The sequence below is a fragment of the Lytechinus variegatus genome, chromosome 19 (genome assembly GCF_018143015.1).
Source record: "Lytechinus variegatus isolate NC3 chromosome 19, Lvar_3.0, whole genome shotgun sequence".
Lineage (NCBI taxonomy): Eukaryota > Metazoa > Echinodermata > Echinoidea > Temnopleuroida > Toxopneustidae > Lytechinus > Lytechinus variegatus.
Window position 1 is genome coordinate 6,175,554 of NC_054758.1, and position 23,624 is coordinate 6,199,177.

General features: G+C 36.8%; 1 protein-coding gene across 1 annotated transcript; it reads left to right on the top strand.

The window, feature by feature from the left end:
• Nucleotides 1-5,541: 5,541 nt before the first annotated feature.
• Nucleotides 5,542-19,742, top strand: LOC121405666 (GDP-L-fucose synthase-like). The gene is made up of 8 exons (XM_041596561.1): nucleotides 5,542-5,634; nucleotides 7,472-7,656; nucleotides 13,082-13,196; nucleotides 13,804-14,006; nucleotides 15,846-15,979; nucleotides 17,387-17,598; nucleotides 17,752-17,851; nucleotides 19,396-19,742. Exons 2-8 carry the CDS (start codon nucleotides 7,505-7,507, stop codon nucleotides 19,449-19,451), a joined length of 972 nt encoding a protein of 323 aa, XP_041452495.1. The 5' UTR covers nucleotides 5,542-5,634; nucleotides 7,472-7,504; the 3' UTR covers nucleotides 19,452-19,742.
• Nucleotides 19,743-23,624: the final 3,882 nt, after the last annotated feature.

Below are 23,624 nucleotides of genomic sequence, written 5' to 3' on the forward strand. Positions count from 1 at the left end.
ATTGCTTTAACAGGCAATAATAATAGTTACCCGTGATACTGACGTTGAGGGGGTATGACAATTTTTTATCACTGGTTATCAATCTGCGTTGACCACGAGGAGTTATAAGTTAAAATTTTCTTTAGCTACTTTTTTTCAGATCGTTCTTTGGGCCTGATGCTGCCATCATAAAATTATGAAAAGTGGCCCGTGACTGCCACGTAATAAACCATAATTGAATTAATAGTACAAGGTTTTACATGGAGCTTATTAGATATGAATTAGCACTATCTGTCCACGTTGGGAGCTAAAGAGGATGTGTTGGTGGGAGTGAATTCCACGGCCATTCATACCTGAGATGACTTTTTTTTCAACTTAGTGTAATGAAAAATTGGCCTGCACTTTTGAATGAATGAATCTTAACTGTGATAATGTGAGTAGTGCATCCTCGGAATGAGGTATATATTTTAGAATGGGGATGTCATTAGCATGAATAGTGGTTGATTTGACGGATACTGATGTTGTCGCGTACATTCGTAATTCCGAAGCTTCGTTATTCCGAAGGTTCTGATATTCCGAAAGTTCGTTATTCCGAAGGTTCGTATTTCCGAAGGTTCGTAATCCCGAAGTAAAGTCCGAAAACGAAATGAGGTTCGTAATTCCGAAGGTTCCTTAGTCCGAAAACAAACTGAGGTTCGTACTTCCGAAGGTTCGTTAATCCGAAAACGAAATGAGGTTCGTAATTCCGAAGGTTCGTTAATCCGAAAACGTAATGATTAACAAACTTTATTTCGTTTTCGGACTAACGAACCTTCGGGACAACGAACCTTATTTCGTTTTCGGACTAATGAACCTTCGGAACATCGAACCTTATTTCGTTTTCGGATTATCGAACCTTCGGAATAACGCCACAAATGTTCGGTCTAACTGACCCTTTTACATTTTCGGATTAACGAACATCGAGGTAATGTGCAATTTACGTGTTTTGGAATTACGAACCTTCGGAATAAAGAACCTTCGGAATTACGAAGTGTAACCGATGATGTGGAAGATTCCAATATTAATGTAATTATTTAAGTTATTTACATGCACTCCCATCAATTCATTAATGTCCATCCATTAAGTAATGCAAATGAAATCATTTTTTCTTCAGGTAAATGATGTGTTAATCGCGAATACGGAAGAATAATTTTGTGAACCTATGTAACGGGAAACAGAAGACTCTGTGGTAACGTTTTATCGTCATGATATTGTAAGATTATTGCACTTTTGTAATCATATACTATCAATAACCTATCTGGAACGAGATCCTTTATTCCGAAATTAACATAAGAATTTAAGACAACAAGTTTTGGTAGTAATTGGGGGTAATTGTGACAATGGAGATGGTGGTTGTGATAGTGATGGTAATAGTAGTTGTGGTGATGATGATGACGGTAATGATTAAAATGTGGTATGATGTTGATGATGATGATGTTCATGATGATGACGATGATGACGATGATAATGATACAAATAGGATGTTATGATAGTGGAGCGGGGTGGTGTTGATGGTGATAATCTGAAGATGACAACAACGATGATGATATTATGATGATGGAAATGATGATGGTGGTGGTGATGATTTTGATCAGGATGGTGGTGATGAGGAAGTTTGACGATCAGATGATGACAACAATGATGATGGTGATGATGATAGTGATGGTGGTGATGGTATGATGATGATGATGGTATGATGATGTTGATGGTGGTGGTGATGATGGTGATGATGATGATAAGGAGAAAGAAGATGATGGTGACGATTATGACGATAATGAGGAAAATGTGGTATGATGTTGTTGATAAAAAAAAATTATGGGGTTATGATGGTGGTAATGGTGGTTGGTGGTTATGATGATGATCAAGGTGATAATAGATGATGAGGATACGATGATATTAAGGATGATGATGGTGCTGATAGTGACGATGATGATGATGATGGAAATGATACTATGATGATGTTGATGATGGTGGTGGTGATGATGATGATGATAATGGTGGTGGTGGTGATGATGATGATAATGGTATGATAAAGATGACGATGATGATGATGATGGAGGAAATGATGGTATGATGATGTTGATGGTGGTCGTGATGATGATGATGATAATGATAAAGAAGTTGATCGTGACAATGATGACGATAATGAGGAAAATGTGGTACACTGTTAAAAAAAACCTGATTTTTACAGAAAAATAAAAGAAGATTTTGCAGAAAGCAATACCAGAATCATTCTTTAAATTCATGAAACAGGAATTTTTCTGCAATTTAACAGAACAGGTCTGTTAGAAAAAGGGGAAAAGAGTGTTTTATTTAAGGAAATTTGTAAGATTACACACACCAAATACCAATTTCCTGTAAGATTACGCAATCTGGTAAGATTACAGGTGTTCTCGAGACTCTGCTGCAGGAACTTCTTTTAGTTTAAGGATAAATTTTCTAACAGTGTATGATGTTGATGATAAAAATCATGGGGTTATGGTGGTAGTTACGATGATGATCAAGGTGATAATAGATGATGAGGATTCGATGATAATGATGATGGTGATGATGCTGATCGATAGGGACGATGATGATGATGATGATGGTGATGATGTTTATGATAATGATGATTATGCTGAAGATTGTAGTGATGATGATTTTTGTCTCTGTTATCACGAACCAGCCACAGAGATAAATAAAATAGAATATGAGTGATGCGCTTCGAAAGTTATGTTTTTGTTTCGCATCATTCTATTAAGGGCCAGAATATGCATTTTAAACTTTGCAAACTGTTGTTTATGGGCAGATCTCCTGAGGAAACTGATAGTGGGGGGGGGGGGGGGGGGTGGCGAACAACTCAAAGAAAAACCCCAAACAAATCAGATGGTTGTTTTACGTCTTTGTACACCTTTATGGGCTCTAAATGCATAAAGCGGACCCCGAGAAGCGCGAGATGAATCCACATTGACTTCAAAAAGTTTATTTTAAGCATAGTTACGATAAATTTCTGCAGGTGTGGAGTGCAAGCTGAAATTTCATAAGTTTTCATAGTTTTAGGGGGTAAAATATCTTCTGCACTAGATAAACATCTTCACACGATTGGAATATACTTGGATTATTCCAAAGCTTTTGATACAGTGAACCATGATATTATGTTGCACAAACTCTCCTATTATGGGGTAAGAGGGACTGCACTGGAATGGTTTAGAAGCTATCTTAATAACAGGCAACAATTTGTGCAGCTTAATGAAACATCTTCATCTATGCGACCCGTCACATGCGGAGTACCTCAAGGCTCCCTTCTGGGTCCCTTGCTTTTTATTTTATATGTAAATGATTTTCCTAAATCTTCAGAGATGTTTTCTTTTTTGTTGTTTGCAGATGACACAAGTGTTTTCTGTTCTCACAGAAACTTAGAAACTCTTTTAGGTGTTGTTAATAGAGAGCTTGGTGTGCTGACGAAATGGATTCACGCAAATAAACTGTCCCTTAATTTATTGAAAACGAAATATATGTTATTCAGTAACAGTAAAACAGTTATGCCCGCTAATGTAGTCTTTGATCAGGTAAATATTGAAAAGGTATCATCTATTAAATTTCTAGGTCTTTACATTGATGATAAGTTGTCTTGGAAGGCGCATGCATCCCATTTATGTAAAGTACTCTCCAGAAATGTTGGTGTAATTAACAAGCTGAAGTTTATATTCCCTAGGAGTGTACTTCGCACATTGTACTCTTCCTTAATTTTGCCCTACCTAAATTACGGTGTGCTTGCCTGGGGAACCACAGCCAAATCTTACTTAGAAAAAATCCTGCTCATTCAGAAGAGAGCAGTGAGAATTATCTCGGCGGCTGATATGCGCGCTCACACTGATAAGCTTTTTTACGAAAACAAAATGCTGAAGGTCCAAGATATATATCGTCTATATCTCGGATGCCTCATGTATCAGTTGGAGAAAGGTGGTGTACCCATGGCTACAGCATCTATTTTTGTTAAGAATAACCAAATACACAAATACTCTACGAGGCAAGCTGCTTTATACCATGTATCATCAGTAAGAACTCAGCTCAGAATTAATTCACTTGCATATGCTGGACCAAAATATTGGAACTCTCTAGACAATTCTATCAGGCAGTGTGTCAGCTTATCTGTTTTTAAACATAAACTAAAATTTTGTATATTGTACACCTACATTGAAACGTGACATTTCGTGCTACATGTCATGCTGCATTATTGATATTATTTTCCTTTTCTTCTGTTTCTATATCCTACTACAAGTACATGGATTATTTATAGACTGTTTTTTTCTTTTCTTGGATTTATATATGTAATGTAAATAATGTATAATTTTAGACTTATATATATATAACCTCTGTAGGCCTAAACTCCTCTTCAACTCTTGATTCTGAGTGTCTAACTAAAAAAATCCTCATAGCGATATTTAAGTATTAATGCTAGATCTGTTATTTATTCATTTATACTTACTACAGACAACTGGATTAGTACCCCCCCCGCCCCTGTTTTGTCGTGTGTACTTACCTTCCTCTACCCTACTCTAGTTAGTTGTTCTTTTTTATGTTATTACTGTATATATATGTATATATACTTTTTTTTCTTGCTTCTTATCTGCTTTTTTTTTCAATGCAGACGTTTAATTATATTGTATCATACATATTTTGTTGTTGTATCAAAGGTGATCTGTGCTTAACAAGCGTTGCTTCTATACAGACCACCTCTTTCCCATATTTTCGATATCTTTTTAGCTCATTGTCCATAAGCTTTTATTCCTGTTGTGTTTTTTTCTTTTAACCTTATTGATATCGTACATGTATGCATTGTATTTTGGTTGTGGAAAGAAATAAATGAACTTGAACTTGAACTTGAATGCAGCAGCATAGGGAGGCCATTATGGACCGGACTCGCTTGTTTTGTTAAAATCCCCTTCATATTTCTTTCTTAGGGTTAGGAGCGAGGTCCTTTAGTATTTGCCTCTTTCTCCCCCCCCCCCTAACCATGGACATTGATTATTCCCAATTTTCTATCTATAAACCCTTTTCATTCTTTTTGTTTTGCCGTGGGGGGTCACAATCCAGACAGAGGAAAAAGCTGCGGGATAAGCCCCAATGTCTGACTAATGCAGTTCAATCAAATTGGTCCTTATTGTCAAATCTGTAAAAATTGAAATATTGTACAATTAAACAATAAAAAGCAAAAGAGGTGGTGAGTGGGGGACATCATCCTCTCTCTCAATTGCATGTCACTGACTTGTGCATAATATTCTATTTAGTCACACAATAAGCGAAACATAAAATGTCATAACTTTCTTATTTTACATCCGATTTTTACGAAATTTTCAGCATTACACTCATTAGATTTTTCTCTATTGATGTTAATCAACATTTTTTTTCTGGGGTGGACTTGACCTTTAAGTAAGCCATACCGGGAATTGAACCCCGGACTTCCACGGTGACCACTCGGTCACGGCATCTCAACGCAATTTGGTGCAGCGCCCTCTAACGTTAAAGAATATTCAGGCCGCCGATGTGAATTTGAAATCGAAGTGCATTGATTTTTGCCTTGGAATTGCGAGCGCAGATCCAGTGAAGAGTCGGAAATTTAATAAACTTTTATAAGTAAGTGAAATAGAGGTATGTTGTCAGTTATGTGTATTTTTTATGGTCATATTACGCGGAGATCGAGGTAAGATATTTTGACAGTGCGCTGGACAGGGGGGATTTGCAAATTTTACAAGCATTACTCGTTAGTTCCATTCGACAGTTTCATCGACATGACAACCGTTACGTTCCCCGGGACTTCCCCCAGGCCCAGCTTGTCGGAGCCGGCTGACGTGACTGGCTTGAGACGAGTGAGTGTGTACGTGGCGATTTGTGTCTATTATTTGTGATACGAATTGCACCGCTGGCGCAGCGCTGGCTTGTCACGGCAGTAGGCCTACTAGTATGGCCTATCAGTAGAGGCGCTGGTCAGAAAATTGGGATCGTCCCAGTTTACAGGGACTGTCTCAGTTTATAAGGATTTCTTCACACAAGAAATCTAGGAAAGTTCATTCACCTGTCAAGTGCCGACACAAATCAAGTGTGCTAGTCAATGTAAACATATAGGTTTCATAACAAGATTATTGGAAGACAGTAAGTCATGAAAAATAGACGGTGAACTGGGGGGAATTGAGGTCACTGAATCTATTTTTAGCATTCTCAATTTCCGTAATTGCCGTCTTTGTCCCGTAGGGGGAAGTGGAAAAAAAGTCCCCATAAAATGATAAACAAGGACAGTCTCAATTTATCAAGACATGATTTGTCTTGGTTTATGAGGATATCCTTGTTTTCTGGGACAATCCCAATTTTTGGACCAGCGCCTCTACTGCCTATGGGCCTCTGATGACGTGCAGTGGGACAAAAGTTTGGGTGGAAAAAATCATGCTTTTGTTGTTGTTTCTTTTGCAGTTAGTCTCTAATATGGGAGATTGTCTCTCTTATTGGAAAGAGTCGAATCTCCCATTATTATTGGCTGTGCTCCTCTATTGATTGGGTAGAACCCCGGGGGGGCCACTTCCATTCACGAGTGGATACCATGCGCGACCATGGGGTCTCGAAAAGCACCCTAAACACGTAATTTCCATATTCTGAAAATGCACCCCTTAACAAGTATTGGCGTGTGAAACCCTACCCTTAACAAGTACTGGAAATAAAACGATACTCTTGGCAAATATTCCCTGAAATGAACCCCTAAACAAGTACAGCAATGTTTCATTGTTACTGGTCCTTTGGTTGTCGGCTTTAACTTATTTAATTTAGTACGATCCCACCTTCTACACCTCGCGCAAATAGGACTCTAAACAAGTAGTGTTGGGGCAAAAAGGACATCCTTTATAAAACATTTTAATTTTGTTTTATCATCCCCGCAAATTCGACCCTAAACACGTAATTTCACTAGCGAAATAGATACCCTTTTTCCATTATTTTTGTGTTTTTGACACCCTTATCACGTTACGTACGTAACGTGCCCTATCGTGAAAAGGACATCCTTTTTACGTGTTTTTTTGGTCGCGCATGGTATCCACTCGGCAATGTAAGTGGCCCCCCCGGGGGTAGAACAAAGTGCGGATCCATCCAACCAAGCAAGACCAACAACAAAGTCACTAAGACTAAGTGACCTAAGTAATCTAGTCAGGAATAACCGTAGTTCTGGGGATTTATTTAACAATTTCTGACATTTTACTTTCATCCTAATTATTTCATTTATCTATGAACCTTCATATGCCTACTGCGCTGTGCTGTGTAGGCGTATGAAGGTGTAAAAAGTTTAAGAAATGAAAAAGAGAGGTTTCTTACTGTCAGACCGATCGATCTCTCTGTAAATCTCTCAATACAGAGAGCCCATTCTTGTTTGAAAATACTAACTTTAGTGTCTTGTCTGTTTGATTTTTCCCCATCTTCTGCCGTGATATAGTACCTGTTTTAAGAGAAAGAGAGATCAAAAATCATGTCAGCGGAGAAGAAATCAAGAACAGGCAAGGTCATCATGGTGACCGGAGGCTCTGGTTTGGTCGGGAAAGCCATTGAGAGAGTCTCCAAGGAAGACCAGAGACCTGATGAAACCTGGGTCTTTCTCAGCTCCAAGGATGGTGATCTACGGTAAGTATTTTACGTCCATCAATAATCAGGCTTTTCTCACGATAAGATATGAAAGAAAGAATTGGAAGAGGAGGAGGAAGAAGGAAAGAAGTGGAAGGAGAGGACAAGAAATGAGAAAGAAGAATAAGAGGAGGAAGAGGGAGCAGAAGATGGAGAAGAATTGGAAGGGGAGGAGGAAGAAGGAAAGAAGTGGAAGGAGAGGACAAGGAAATGAGAAAGAAGAATAAGAGGAGGAGGAAGAGGGAGCAGAAGATGGAGAAGAATTGGAAGGGGAGGAGGAAGAAGGAAAGAAGTGGAAGGAGAGGACAAGGAAATGAGAAAGAAGAAGAGGAGGAAGAGGGAGCAGAAGATGGAGAAGAATTGGAAGAGGACTGGAGGAGAATGAGAAAGAGAAGAAGAAGAAAAGAGTGTGTTTGTTTGGAAAGCCATAAGAGAGAGTGAAACCAGGGTTGGTATTCTGGAACACTGTCATAACTTTTGTCATAAATTTTGTCATTTCTCTCTGAGATTTGACACCGCTATGATTGTCACAAATCTGTATTCTGAACATTGTCTTTTATCTCTCAAAGTTCCCGCCCATCTTTTCGGAAGCAATCCAATCAAAATCATCTTTAGTTCCCAGTGGGAGCCCTGCTGGCCAATAGGAAGGCCCTGTGTCAGATAGGGCGTATCTTTTATTTGCTTGTTGGATCTTTCTCCCTTTTTTCAAATCAACTTTTTGTTGGGGTGGACTTGTCCTTTAAATAAAAAATATGTGCCAATTGGCTCTTGATAAAAATGTGTTATTGCTGAGAAATGTGCAAAATAAGCACAGAATTGAGAATTATATAAAATGTAAGGTATTTTTTCAAGCAATATTAATTGTCCCAAATATGCCTTTTTGTGTTAGTTATCATCAGAATTATCGGTTTTCAGCTGAGATTTCATGATTTAACAACTTGATGAGTTGATTTTGCCATAAAAAAACACTGGCAATTTTTTTGCAAGAATTTTTTATTTTAATGTGTAATTTTCAATGGCATTATTTTGTTTTTTGGCATAGTTCTTGTTTATTTGCCAGAGTTTTTCTATAGCAAAGGTTTTATACAATGGGCTGATTGGGCTCCAGATCTTAGAGATCTATTATAATATGGAAGTAAATTTAATTAACCTTGACTTTAAAAGTTTTCTCATTAAATAATTATTTGCTGCAATCACTTTCTTTTACCATTAACCTTCAACATTATGCAGAAATGCAGTTCTGCACAGACTTAAATTGTCAATAGCAAGTTTCACAAGCAATTTGAATCTGTTTACCTTTAGTCTTTGATACTGTTTGACATGCAAATAAGTGTGGATTATGGGGATTGAGGAAAAAGTGAATGAATGTATTCCTGCTCGGGACACTACACTTGTTGAAGTTGGTTTTAAAGGGAAGCTGGAATTAATAATGACAACGTGCCTTGGAATAGAATATTCCTAGATAGATGGCGCTATATGAATGTCTATTATTAATGTTCACGAAAAATGAACAAAACTTACACATAATAATAAATACATGTTGTAAATTATGAATCTGCTATAAACCTTAAAACAGTTTTTCAGGAAAGTGTATTATTACAGAATAATAATAATAATAGGCATTTATATAGCGCCATCTATCGAGAAATATTCTATTCCGAGGCGCTTTGTTATTATTATTATTACCCCGGCTTTAGCTCAAGCTGCCTCTCAGCGCTCATGCATTCAAGGAATTAATCCTGCCGGGTACCCATTCACCTCACCTGGGTCGAGTGCAGCACAATGTGGATAAATTTCTTGCTGAAGGAAACTATGCCATGGCTGGGATTCGAACCCACGACCCTCTGTTTCAAAGTCAGAAGACTTATCCACTGGGCCACAACGCTCCAGCCCTTGAGTAGTGAACGCATGAGCCATGAAGATCAGAAAAATTACAGAAAACTCCTGTTCATTTGTTCTTGTGCTCCCCCTTGTTTTTCATACCAAGAAAATAATGTGCTGCTGCCCGTACTGTAATTATAAAATAAATATTATACAAATCAATCCTGAATTATTTTGTAAATTTGACTTTGTTGTATTAAATATAAAGCATAATGTGTTGCTTCCAACCAATTACCATTTTCTATTGAAATTAGATTTCTATACCAGGGCCCCATCTGTAGTACAAAGAGTTGCGAATGATTCAATCAATCACAACTATGGAAAGCCAGCAACGTCAACATCTAAAATGCTCATTTCTTCAAAATATTTTTCTAGATATGATGTATATACAAACATTCACTGTTTTCTTGACAATTCCGTCTGCTTATCTTTGTTTTCAAAGAACATTGTGATTTGTGAAGCCTACATTTCCTGTAGAAAAAAATATGGAATAGATGAATTTCCATTGAGTTGAGATTGATCGAATCAATCGTAACTCTTTATAAGACGGGGGGCCCGGAACTCAAACTTGGCTTTAACTCAAGTATGCTCTGAAAAGAGAGAGAGGGGGGGGGGGTAGGGGGCTAGTTTGGAATACATACATGTACTGTGCATGAAAGAAAGGATATTAGGGTGGGGGTTCACAGATTTGTTTGTTGTAAACTCAAACTCATTCAGACTCAATATTTGTATGTTTTCTCCACCAGTGCTCTCTTATTTATGAACCCTCTTAATAATAGCCCTTGAGTGGGAGCCAAAGAGGGGGGTTTTCATTCATGGATTCTTGGCTCCTGTATCCTATTGTTCACTGTGTGTATGTCATGTATACTGAAGGGATTATTAGGAAAGTATTCTGATGAAAACTTGGCTCTATGCTTGCAGACATCCATGGTAGTGAGGTGACAAAATGTCTGGGTGTTTTAAGAGAAATGCCAGTAGTTGCAGTAAACACTGATTTCATGAGAAAGTCTGTAAAACCAGGCTTAACTCAGTATATCATCAAGGATCTACATGTAGATCTGGTACAGTCACATAAACTGAACTTTGTGAAATCTTGAAACCTACGCTGAAAAATATTCACACTGAAGATCACCAACACAGATAAGCGCACGTGGGACAGTGTATTATTATTGCTTTGAATGTCGTGCCCGACGCTTGACCCGAATCCTGTGCTTATTTGCTAATTTCTCAGCAATTACACAATTTCTTCCAGAATCCTTTGGCACATATTCTTTATTTATATATACAAACAGACACTTTGGTGGTCATTTCATTGGATTCTGTACAAACTCATTTTGATATCGTTACCAAAACTAGCATTTACCTTTAAGGACAAAGACCACCCCAACAAATAGTTGATTTGAATGAAAGGAGAAAAATCCACCAAGCATGGCACTGAAAATTTCATCAAAATTGGACATTAAATAAGAAAGAAAGAACAATGAAATTTTAAAGTTTCACAAATCAGTACATCATGGTGGGTAATATCACTCACTCACTGTTTCTGTTGTGTTCCATTATATGAAATAGGAAACATTTTAATTTTCTCATTTGTCATGTGAAACAAAGTTTTTTTCCTCCCTGCTATTGGAAGACATGCACGCATCCTAGTGAGTTGAGAATACACTTGTTGAAACATCGAGAAGGAGTGGTCCTTTTCAGGACCAACGTATGCCCATGAAAGAAACCATACATGATGGGCTGTGAAATTAGCACACTCTATTTACTGGTTCTTGAAAAAAAACTACCTTTTTTCTTGGCCTTCAAGTAAACACCAACAATAGGAAGACTTATAATATAGCAACAAAGGCTTGCAAAGAAAACTAATAAATGCTGTGATGAGACTGAGTAGTCTGATAATACAGAACCAGTGACTGTTAGTCTGCAAACATAGACTCTTATTTGACACTTTGACCAATTTTGACGGGTCGTGTGGTCCAGTGGTTAGAGCATTGGACTCATAATCGCAAGGTTATGAGTTCGAATCCCGACTCTGCCATTGTCTCCACTTTGATAAAAAGGCCCAAGAGTGATATCTGTCGTCTATTACGTCAGCCACTATGACTGATTAATCTAGACGTAAAATGTTTCCAAGGTAATTGTTTACACATGTATATACCAGCTTGGCGTTTACGAGCAAAAAATGCTGTCCTGCAGAGTTCCTTCCTACGGGAGTTACCACAAACAGAAACAGAAACAGAATTATACCATATCTAGAGTAAAGACTAGACACCAAAGGCTCTGTCTTTCTCTTGGTAGAGCCAGCCACAGTTCATATTGCAGAGACTCTCTACTGCAGACTCTGCATTATTCACTATAATGCAAATTGCAAAAACCAAGGGTCTGCATCTGCAGACTAGTTTACAGTGTCCATGGATAATGGGAAAGGAAGGGAAGGGGGAGGGGGTGGTGACATAGTCTTCTCTTGCAAATGGTAAAAGCTTTTTATATTGCCAAGACTTAACAGCTTTACCTTTTGTAGACCTTGATCTAGTTTTTTTTTAAACTTGTTATGGACAACAAGTCAACTATCAACCAATCAAATTATTTTGCTTTTAAATGTTATTGCTGATTTGTATGGGCCTTTACGAAGATGATTTTTGTCAAACACCGTTGTTTCCATAGGCACTACATGTATTTTATGTAGGTCTGCTCAAAGTCATGTCCTTTTTTTTTTTTGCCAGTGACCACCTGGGATTTTTTGTTGGAGCATGGTGAACCGCTGAAATAAAGAACTACTTAAGAAATTCAGTGTGGCTATAAAAGGCTATGAATTATCAACCAAGTTTAGACCCCTTTTTCCTCTATACATGTATGTGTAATTGATTTTTTTTAATATGAAACTGTTATTTCCAAACCTTGATCAATCAAGTAATGACAAAATGAATCAGGATTTCTCAATTTTCTTGTCCTCTTTAGCCCGAACTGATCATGTAGTCCTAGTCCATGTGTGCAGCCGTTCTGTTGTTTGGTCGCATTTAGGCTGCAAAGCATTGACGCCCTCTTTGTCCATTGGTCGTACATGTAAACAACACCAACACCAGTGCCTTACTTGATATCACTCATTATAGCCTAAAGTTGTACCTTTTGCCCCTGGGGCCATTTCATAAACTGCTTGTAGGTTAAGAGTGACTTTAAAACAACTGTTGATCCTTTCTCACGGTAAATGATATTCAACATTTTATGCTCATCGGTGGTTATGTAGCACGGAAGAAAGGATCACCAGTCCCTTAACTAATGAACACCTTTATTAAACACCCACCTGGCGGGTGTTTCAAAGCTGTTTGTAAAGTTACGCAAGACTTTACGCACGAATGGTGACCTTTCTTGTGGCACTATCCCTATGTGTAGCTCTCTACCTAAGATCATGTTTCAGTCACGCGTAAAGTTGTGCATAACTTTACGAACAGCTTTGTGAAACAGCCACCTGATATCTTAAAGGTAGACCTCTAAAGTTACTCCACTGTAATTATCATATTTTGTTGTTGTTGTATTATCTTCACAGGTCAAAAGAGGAGACTGCTGCCCTCTTTGAAAAATATCAGCCAACGCATGTCATTCATTTAGCAGCCATGGTTGGCGGACTCTTTGCCAATCTATCACACAACCTTGACTTTTGGGTGAGTCATGTATTTATAAAAAAAATCAGATCCCCCAAATTACCAGAGTAGTTTTAAAGGGAGGGATACTCCAGGCTGGAAAGTAAAATCAGACAATTAAAACACTGAAAATTTAGCATTTTTTTCACAGTACTGTACAAAGTGGTGGCATTTCAACATTTTGCATTATGTTGGTGAAACAGAACTTTCTATGTGTCTTCATGAATGAGCTGATAACATCATGGCCCCACCTTTCTTTTTTATTTTTATTTTAATGCATGAATTATTTTATAGTAAATTTCTAAATCTGTTTTTAAAATATAAATTTGTCTCATCTGCATAGCAGAGTGAGACTAGAGGTGCTGCTTTTCTGACTGTGCGGCGTTGTCAACATTCAAATCTTAACCAAGGTTAATAAGTTTTTGAAATGTCATCATAACTATATAAGTGTATTGACCTACATGTAGTTCATGATTAAATGAATTTTTAATCTTTGTTTCAATCAACATTCAAATCTTAACCAAGGTTAATAAGTTTTTGAAATGTCATCATAACTATATAAGTGTATTGACCTACATGTATAGTTCATGATTAAATTAATTTTTAATCTTTGTTTCAATCACTCTAGAGAACCAACATAAAAATCAACGACAACGTTTTACAAACCGCTTACGAAACCGGTGTGAAAAAGGTTGTATCCTGTCTTTCAACGTGCATCTTCCCAGACAAGACCACCTATCCCATCGATGAAACCATGATCCACAATGGCCCGCCGCATGATTCCAACTTTGGCTATTCCTACGCAAAACGGAGCATCGATATACAGAACAGGTGAGAACTTCCAGCTCTACAGTCTGCAAATACCTATTTGACAAAGGCCGTGTTTATGCTTCCACTTTTCAGGCCAGAATCAGCGTTTCCAAACGTGATTAGTCCAAAACACAGTTGCGTCCATGCTTACTTTCATTTAAACGCTGTTTCAAAACGCCGATCGTAAACTTGCAAAAAGGTGCGTTTGTAAACGTCGTTTGACCAGAATCAGGCTTTCTGGGGAAGTATAAACAGAACCACGATCGTAAACGTGTTTAAATGACGTCATTTCGTACATGCTTCCGGTGAGATGAAAATCCGCGGGCAAATACAGTCGCATTGCTCCATGTTATCTCCACGTAATAACAACACTCAGAAAAAAACTTCCTAAAAAAGGCGCGCCCAATTTGACCTCGCTTTCCTGCGAAGCCAGCTGGAGATCGTGATTTCGCCTCTGAAAAGTAAGCATAAACAGCACTCCCAGAACCACGTTTACGATTGGTGTTTTGAATCGACGTTTGAAAACGCTGATTCTGTCCTCGCAATGGAAGCATAAACACACCCAAAGTTAAGAGTTGCTGTGGCCTGAATTCACAGTCATGGAATGAATCTTTGATTTGAATTTAGCTTCTATAGGCAGATTTCATGTCAATTGAATTAAAAGTGTATTTCAGTCAATCAATCATCAAATACAAATTTTGATAAAAACATGTGATTGATTTTTTAAAGAAAAAATTTGGAGGTGGGGCACCACCATGATACAATTGAATACAAAACAGTATAAAACGTACGGAAAAGGTAACCAACAATTAACATTGAATGAGAGATGTCTTGACTATTCAATTCAGTTTTATTTTTCCTTTTAAAAATGACAATACAAATCAATATGATACAATGTTCAATTCGTATCAGTACTGTTAGTAGGTGATCATCAAAATCACAAGTAATGGCTTGTTAAAAAGCGACCCATATTGGTAAGTTAACATACAGAGATAAATTGTTACAATGTAAATACAAAATAAAGAAGGGCAGGACCAAAAAAAAAAAAAAAGAAAACATTCGGTTTGTGAATTAAATCTGAACATTCTAGAGTGAAAATGTAGGTATTGATTTTCGAAAAACAATTATAAGATAGATTATACATGAAAATTTGTCTCTGTTTTCACACAGGCCAGCCTTTTCAAGAAGTTTCTTTCTCATTATAGGTCAAGTCCACCCCAGAAAAATGTTGATCAAACTAGCAAAAATGCTGAAAATTTCATCGAAATCGGATGTAAAATAAGAAAGTTATGACATTTTAAAGTTTTACTTATTTTTCACAAAACAGTGTTATGCAGTTATGCACAACTCAAATGAGACAGTCGATAATGTCCCTCACTCACTATTTCTTTTGTTTTTATTGTTTGAATTCAATAATATATTTCATTTTTTATAGATTTGCCAATAAGGACCAACTTGGCTGAATCATATAAACAATGCTCATTCCACATGTTCAGGGAGGAATTAATTATTATTGTTTCACTTGATAATGAGGAGAAAAATAAAATATTCCCTATTTCGTATAAAATAATAAAGTACAAAAGAAATAGTGAGTGGATTATGTCATTAGTATTCTCATTTGCATACCCGCCTGGATGTGTATATAATTGTTTAGTGAAATTACCAATACTTTAAAATGGCATAACTTTCTTATTCTAAGTCCGATTTTGATGAACTTTTGAGTGTTATGCATGTTGGATCAACTTTTTGTTGGGGTGGACTTGTGATAATTCCTTGCATGTAATGTACAATCATTTATTAATGAATGAAGAATCATTATCACTACGGGAAATCAAATTATTTATTTTTGTTCCATTGTAGAGGATACCATGCCCAGTACGGTTGCCAATTCACTGCCGTCATTCCAACCAACGTCTTCGGTCAATGGGATAACTTCAATTTACAAGATGGTCACGTGATACCGGGTCTTATGCACAAGGTCTACCAGGCAAAACGTAAGGCAACCACTATGTAATTATGATTATGATAATAATATAGGGTATTTATATTGTGCACATATCCACCTTGTTAGGTGCTCAAGGCGCTCCTATATTACCCGGCTAAGTTAGGCGTTCATAGTGCACACAGCTTTTTAAGGAATTACTTCCTACCAGTACCCATTTACCTCACCTGGGTTGAGTGCAGCACATTGTAGATCAGTTTCTTGCTGAAGGAAATTACGCCATGGCTGGGATTCGAACCCACAACCCTCTGTTTCAAAGTCCGAAGACTAATCCACTGGGCCACAACGCTCCATGTAGCACAACACTCCATGTAGAAAACAGAGGGTGACCAGTTGCTGCCAGCCTAGCAATGCAGAGCTGTCAATTTTTTAAGGATTTTATCCTATTTAGTAGGATTTTTAAGGGGAAAGTGACAATAAATAGGATTTTTCCCTTAGAAATAGGTCTTAAAATCTTGTAATGATGATTTGTGGTATGTTTTTTCAAAATTATAAAGAAAAATTGGATGAAGATTTTGGGTTGGATATTGGATATGATTTTTCACTTAAAGGTTGGCAGCTCTGGCAATTTTGTATGGGGAGGGGTGGGGGCTAGTCTGCTGTGCAAATCCTCCACTCGAGTTAAGGGGTCTGAATACAAAGCCTATAATTACTTGTGTACTGAAGACTCTTGAAACGTCAAGTTTTGTATGTGCTAGTCTTTGTGCGAAGACCGAGTTGTTGATCAAAGTTTCAATCGGGTCTGTACCTGTAGACTAGCCTGAGACACTGTCATTTATATGTTGCACACTGGACATCATGATTGTTCCAGGGCGGATCTAGGATTTTTCAAGGGGGGTGGGCAGCACATTTTCCTGAGGAAAAATTGGACAAGTAAAAAAAGATTTCCAACAAAAAATAAGGACATTTAGTCCACAAAAGCATTTGACAAGCAAAAAAAAATAGGTCTTCTCTTTCAAAGGGGAGGGGGCACACTTCTGTTTTAACAGCATTTTTACATCAAAAGGGGGGGGGCACGGGCTGGTTTTAAAATGACAACCCAAGTGATTGTATGTATATAAAAAAATTATGTGCCAATTGGCTCTGGAAAAAAATGTATAATTTTTGATAAATGAGCAAAAAGAAGCCCGGAATTCCATAAAATGTTGGGTCTTTTTCCAAACAATATTAATATACTGTCCCACATATGCCTTTTTGTGTCAGTGACCATCTGATTTACTGGTTTTCAGCTAAGATTTCATGATTTCACAAAGATGAGTTTATTTCAATGATCTGTGTTAATATGGTGGCATTTAACCTTGATTTTAAAGACTTACTCAGAAAATAATCATTTGTTGCAACTGCTGTCTTGTACCTTCAATAGTTTCATTTTTTTTCTCTACTACTCTTTTACCCCTAGGTGATGGCACACCTTTGACAATCTGGGGCACAGGGAAACCGCTTCGCCAGTTCATCTACTCTTACGACCTTGCCCGCCTTTTCGTATGGGTTCTACGAGAGTACGAGGAGATCGCACCGATCATCCTCTCCGTCGGTGAGGAAGACGAGGTTTCTATCAAGGAGTGTGCAGAGCACGTCGTCGAGGCCTTCGACTTCAAGGGAGAGGTGGTCGTATCCTTTAAAACAATCAGCATCAGAAATCTACCAAGGGGGGGGGAGTTTCTTAAAGAATTTCAACAAGTACCTTAAGCAGCATGACTTTGGTGAGTATTTTATTTGTTGAGAATGAGGTTTTTCCTTAATTCTTTGTTTTTGTGAAACTAGTATGATACAACTAAATCAGACGGTCAATATAAGAAGACAGCTAGCAACGCAAAGCTCCGATCGTACCTTCCGGATTTCAAGTTCACTCCTATAAAGCAAGGTGAGTTATATGAGAGATAACCTGGGCTCTGTAACACATAGGTTAGAGATTGAAACCTACATGTTTATAATATATTTTGGCCAATGTTAATTTACTTAGTTGTTTGGTGCAGCTTTTCATCCATTTAGGCGTTATCTGTTGAATCATAAATAGTGTTACGATACTGCAACAAATAACAATGAAATTTTAGTTTTAAATTTGATTTCCTTTTCTTTATTACAGGAAATGATTAACCATACACTAAACAAATAAAAAATAATGATGATCTTACATCTCTTGAAGTGTCAGATGTGCAAATCCAAAGATACATTAGTCCAGTATTTAATCCAGATAAAATCCAAGGTGGTTGGCGAAGTTTCCTTAAATTAAAGTTCACAATGACGGCGATGATGAAATTGATGTTGGAGCACGATGAATAACAAGAGTCACAGTACAAAGAACATTGGGTGATTTCAAGTACGGTGTTCGGTGTTGGTGTTGAGAGCGTAAAAAGTCCGCTGAACCGAGCTCCAACACCGAGCTGAGTTCAGAGGAACGATACCGGTTGCATTTATCGATAGCACATGACGTCACGCCACTGCGCTGCTAAATCATCTCAACTTCACGCGAGAAGTCTCGATGACGAAAATGAAATCGGAGAGAAATGCATTAAATTCTCATCGTACAGAATAGAAATGCTTTAATTAATTCAAGAATTCGAAAGAGTGAACATTATCCTTCATCAAAATATATAAAGCTCAAATAATTTGAACTCATTGTAACAGTAAAAGCAAATTTTACGGGGATGTTTCATCGTGTTCGCCGCCTGTTCACCAGCTTGAGATTGCCAACACCAACACCGAACTTGAAATCATGATTTTCCCAATCCCTAGGGGTTGGTGTTGGTGAATGGGGAAATTGCTCGTAGATCGTCAACACCAGCCGCAGTGCTGGGTTTAGCAGACGATATTCAACACCATTCTTCAACACGAACTGCCGGAAATACGTCATATTTTTCAAGGTCAATCCTCACACCAGCCTGATTTCAAGTATGGTGTTGTGGCTGGTGTTGGTGTTGTCACAACACCAACACCAGCTTTCAACACCGTACTTGAAATCACCCATTATCCTTCTTTCTAGATTAGTCCACTTCTGGAAGACTCTTGAATGACCTCAGTGAAATTAACAATGTAAACAACATAGCTAATCATTTTGTCCTTTTCACTGCAGGCAGCATCTATTGCCTACATGTAACAAAGCTTTAATAACTGAGACATTCTAGAATATTCTTAATCATTATACGCTATGAATATCCTTAAAGAGGAAACAACTAAATAAATGAATGTAATTGCTCTTACAATTCTACTCGTATATAACAATAGATCTAGAGTTGTAGGTTCCATCCATTTAGCCACAAAAATGCCAATAATAGTTTCTGTACAAATAAACAGTTGAATTTGTCATCTGGAAGATAAGGAAATAATCAAACTTTTTGCTCACTCTGATTTTTTATGTCATCTCTTTTTATCTCTCTTCCCTCCCTTTTTTCCCTCCCTTTCTCACAGCTCTGAAAGAGACAGTAGCATGGTTTGAAGCAAACTACGATATCGCCCGCAAGTAAGCGACAAAAAGACTTAATTCACTCCAAGGAATAAGGACTTAAGGGACTTTTCATCGATGGTAGTCAAGCAAATTGTTTTTACTTATTTTTTCCTTAATTACATCTTGTTTTAATCATATCATATGGCCAAAAGGTCAACGGATTCGAGGGACTTTTTGCTCACGGTACGGAAACCAAAGTGTCTCTGTTCGGTTTATAGATCTCTTTAATTTTAATTTGGATTTAGTATATTGGTAAATGTAGGATATAAAACGTGTGCTTTAGTTGTTGGTGCAATTTCATAGTATAGTGCCTACTTTAAAAAAATGCTCTCTGCCCAGCATAGTATTCTTCATTTTCTTTTTAGTATGCATTGCACAATCTGTCATTAATATTCATATTTTTTTGTTTGAATACGTTTTGTTTTTTCTTCTGCAATTTTTACTTAACCTAGTCTTTTAACTTGTATTATTTTCAATGTTTTATTTCAATAGCTGCAATTTTTGTTTTTTAACTAAAGCATACAAAATATAATAATTATTTCTGGGATAGTATAAATGCTATAGTATGTACACTTAATTATAGATATTTACACTATAGAGTAGACAACGTTTGTATAACAGTAAAGCCTAATGTGTGGGCAAATGTGCCATATACCATCATTTGTTAAAGTTTAAGACGTCCTGAATATTTTGTGTGTATAATAATTCATCTAATACTAGAAATTGTAATAAACTAACAGTAACAGGCTTATTAGTATTTGTTGGTGTTCATTCTGTGTTTGATTTGAATGGTTAAAGGGAAATTAGTTTAAAGAAATTGCCCATTATCCTAGCCAATCCTTTTGTTTTCAAAAGTATTTTTTTTAGTTCAAAATGTTTTTAAACAACAAGAGTTCAGCTATTGGCCTATTTCCTTAAAGTAATTTACCTTTAATCAATCCAATCAAACAGAAAATCAACATTAATAAATGATATATAGGCCAGTTTTTTTTATGAAACTATCATAGCATTTTGATGATAATAATAGCCATTTATATAGCGCCATCTATCTAGAAATATTCTATTCCGAGGTGCGATATTATTATTGCCCCGGCTTTAGCTCGAGCTGCCTTTCAGCGCTCATGCATTCAAGGAATTAATCCTGCCGGGTACCCATTCACCTCACCTGGGTTGAATGCAGCACAATGTGGATGAATTTCATGCTGAAGGAAATTACGCCATGGCTGGGATTCTAACCCACGACCCTCTGTTTCAAAGTCAGAAGACTAATCCACTGGGTCACAACGCTCCACATTTTACAATTACAAACGCTCCATTTCACAATTATACACACGTGCTACAGATACAAATTTTCATGTCGTCTTAAACTTTGGCAAGTGATGGTACTATATTCAGTTGATTTCTTGTGGCAATGCTAATACTCAAACCACCATACAATCTGCAGGTGCTTGACTCATTGAAGTGTATATCTTGTTACAGAACAAGGTCAACAAGAATGCAATTTGATAGGCCACTCTTATCAGTGCATTATAATGTCTTTCTTAATATTTTTTTTTTTTACCGGTCATCAGTGCATTATAATGTCTTTTTTTTTTTACCGGTCATGTATCTATAACCCTAATTGCTTCTGTGCAAGGTACATGTAACGGTTGGTTACTGTGTGGTTTAAAGGGGAAGTTTCTCTTATGTCATATGGTGTAAACCAGAAAAAGGAGAGAAAATTAGTTTGGCAAAAATACATCAAAGACTAGAAAACTATGGATCATAAAGTTTTATGATTTTACAGGCAGTCATTATCATATGAATACTAATTAATCTGGTTTATCTATATTGTGCTTTAATATGACATTGTATGTGTCTAAGCGCTTACAGATTTATTTTACTGTATAATACCTAGACAACTAGTAACTTCTCATGTCATTTTCAGGGAATAATTTTCTTGGAATCGCATTGCAATTTGCTCTACATTTATAAAAGACTGCTATGCATAAGGCCATAGCATATTTGTACATAGGACTGTACATTACTTAGTTGAGGGCTTTTCTCTTATGACCAAAAATGCTATTCAAATTTGTAAAGCAAAATTATTCCCTGCTTTTCCCAATGGACATGTCCAGAAGCTTTAAAGGGCTATCTTTTTGACAAGATGGCAAAATATGTATTCTTTCCAAGCGAACTTATTGAAAGTTAGATGTTGACATGGCTAGATAGGTCACTATGATCTTGCATAACGACATATAACTTTTTATAAGTTGACTTTGCAAGATAACATGTCATCATGTTGAAATATTAAGGTTATTAGAATGTTGACTTTGCAAGATAAAGTATCTCGCCAATTTAACTCCTATAAAGTGACATGTCGACAGGGAGAGAGCTGTTTTCTTTCCACGTTAACATCACGAGTTAACATATCTTGGCAAGATGACATAAAAAAGTAACAAGCGAGATATGTCTTCTCGCCAAATCGTCTCGTAAAAAGTAACATGTCGGCATAGCGAGATATGTTATCTTTCCAAGTCGACTTGAAGAAAAGTTCTATGTAGACATGGGAGATGACATTTAAAATCTTTTGTGACATGATATCATATGAGAGGCCTTAATTGTGTATTCAGACTGGATTTGAACATGAGACATCATTCAGCATATCTACATGTATGTTATCAATTATGTAGCAAACTAGGATTTTTTTTGTATGGATGTTAAGTATATAAATGGCTGAATTATGAGTGTATAAAATTCAAAATGCATTGATTTTACTTATCTGTATATAATTTATTTTGTTATATTCTGTTGTGTCATTTCTATTTATATTAATAGTTATGCTGTGTAGTATATAGAACTAACATTAATTTTTTTATTTGATGATGCTAATGTATTTCCCCTTTACTTTCATCTATAAGCATATATTGGTTTAATTGTAGTATATTGTCTGATTGGCCAGAGCAAGGAATAGGTTATAGAAACATATTGATTGATTTATTAAGTTTACCATGTGTATCATTTACAAGGCAAAGTACAAACCACCTTAATTTGAGTTATGCCAGCTGTGATAATCTGAAAATGATTTCAAGTAAAATCCGATTAAACCCATGTTAACCACCCAAGAGGATGGTTACATGAATGAAAAAAGAATTGCCAGATGCTACAGGTAGAAAATGTGCAGTTGCTGGGAAATATGAAAAAATAATCGTGGCATTCTTGCCATGATTGGTATCTTTTTCCAATCAATTATAATTCTCTGTCCCACATGTGCTTATCTGGGTTGCCGATCTTCAATGTGCTCGCATTTCAGATTAAATTTCAATTCGAGTTGAGTATATGTAAACATATTCCGGGGGCCGTTTCATAAAGCTGTTCGTAAGATAAGAGCGACTTTAAGAACGACTGGTGAACCTTTCTTACTCGCTAAACCATCGCCAATGATGCATACCATTTACCAAAAGAAAGGATCACCAGTCATTCTTAAAGTCGCTCTTATCTTACGAACAGCTTTATGAAACACCCACCTGATCTATGATTCATATGTTGACAATCTTGATTTTAAAGATTATCTCATGCAAACATTGCTGCTATAATTACTTGAGTTTAGCCTCAAGTATGTACTGTTCTTGTGTTCTGGGTGATTATATTCACATATATACAAATGGGTGTTCTAGTGGATTTAATTTTGCTCTGAGCTAATCTTTCAATTACTCAAGTACAATAAAGATACCACGAATCCTCCTTTTTACCAGGTCCCTCAGAGAGGACGTCAAGACACTAGTCCCATGGATGACTGAAAACATTTATGCGTTAGTGAAAAAGAACAATTTTAACATTCCACTTAAATACTCCTCATTTTGGTTTTGATAATTAATCCACGGTGCTTATATTTAGCGAGTATTTACAGCTGAAAACAAGGGTAATTTGGCGATTCCTTCGTCTAGCAAGGTTGAAACAAAATAATTGAAGTCTTGCTTGTTACCCAGTAGTAGCATGTTTTTGCGTAATGATGAACGGAGTATACAGGGTCGTAGAAATGACCGAGTATCTTTGCTGGTGATATATGACATTATACAATAGTCAGTGGGTTAATCAGTTGTTCCTTCCAATGAACAGGGTCCCGTAACACAAAGTAATTGTACACTTGATTTTCATGATCAATGGAATCAACCGTAGAAAAGTGTTGTACGATCATTACCATGCTTTGTGT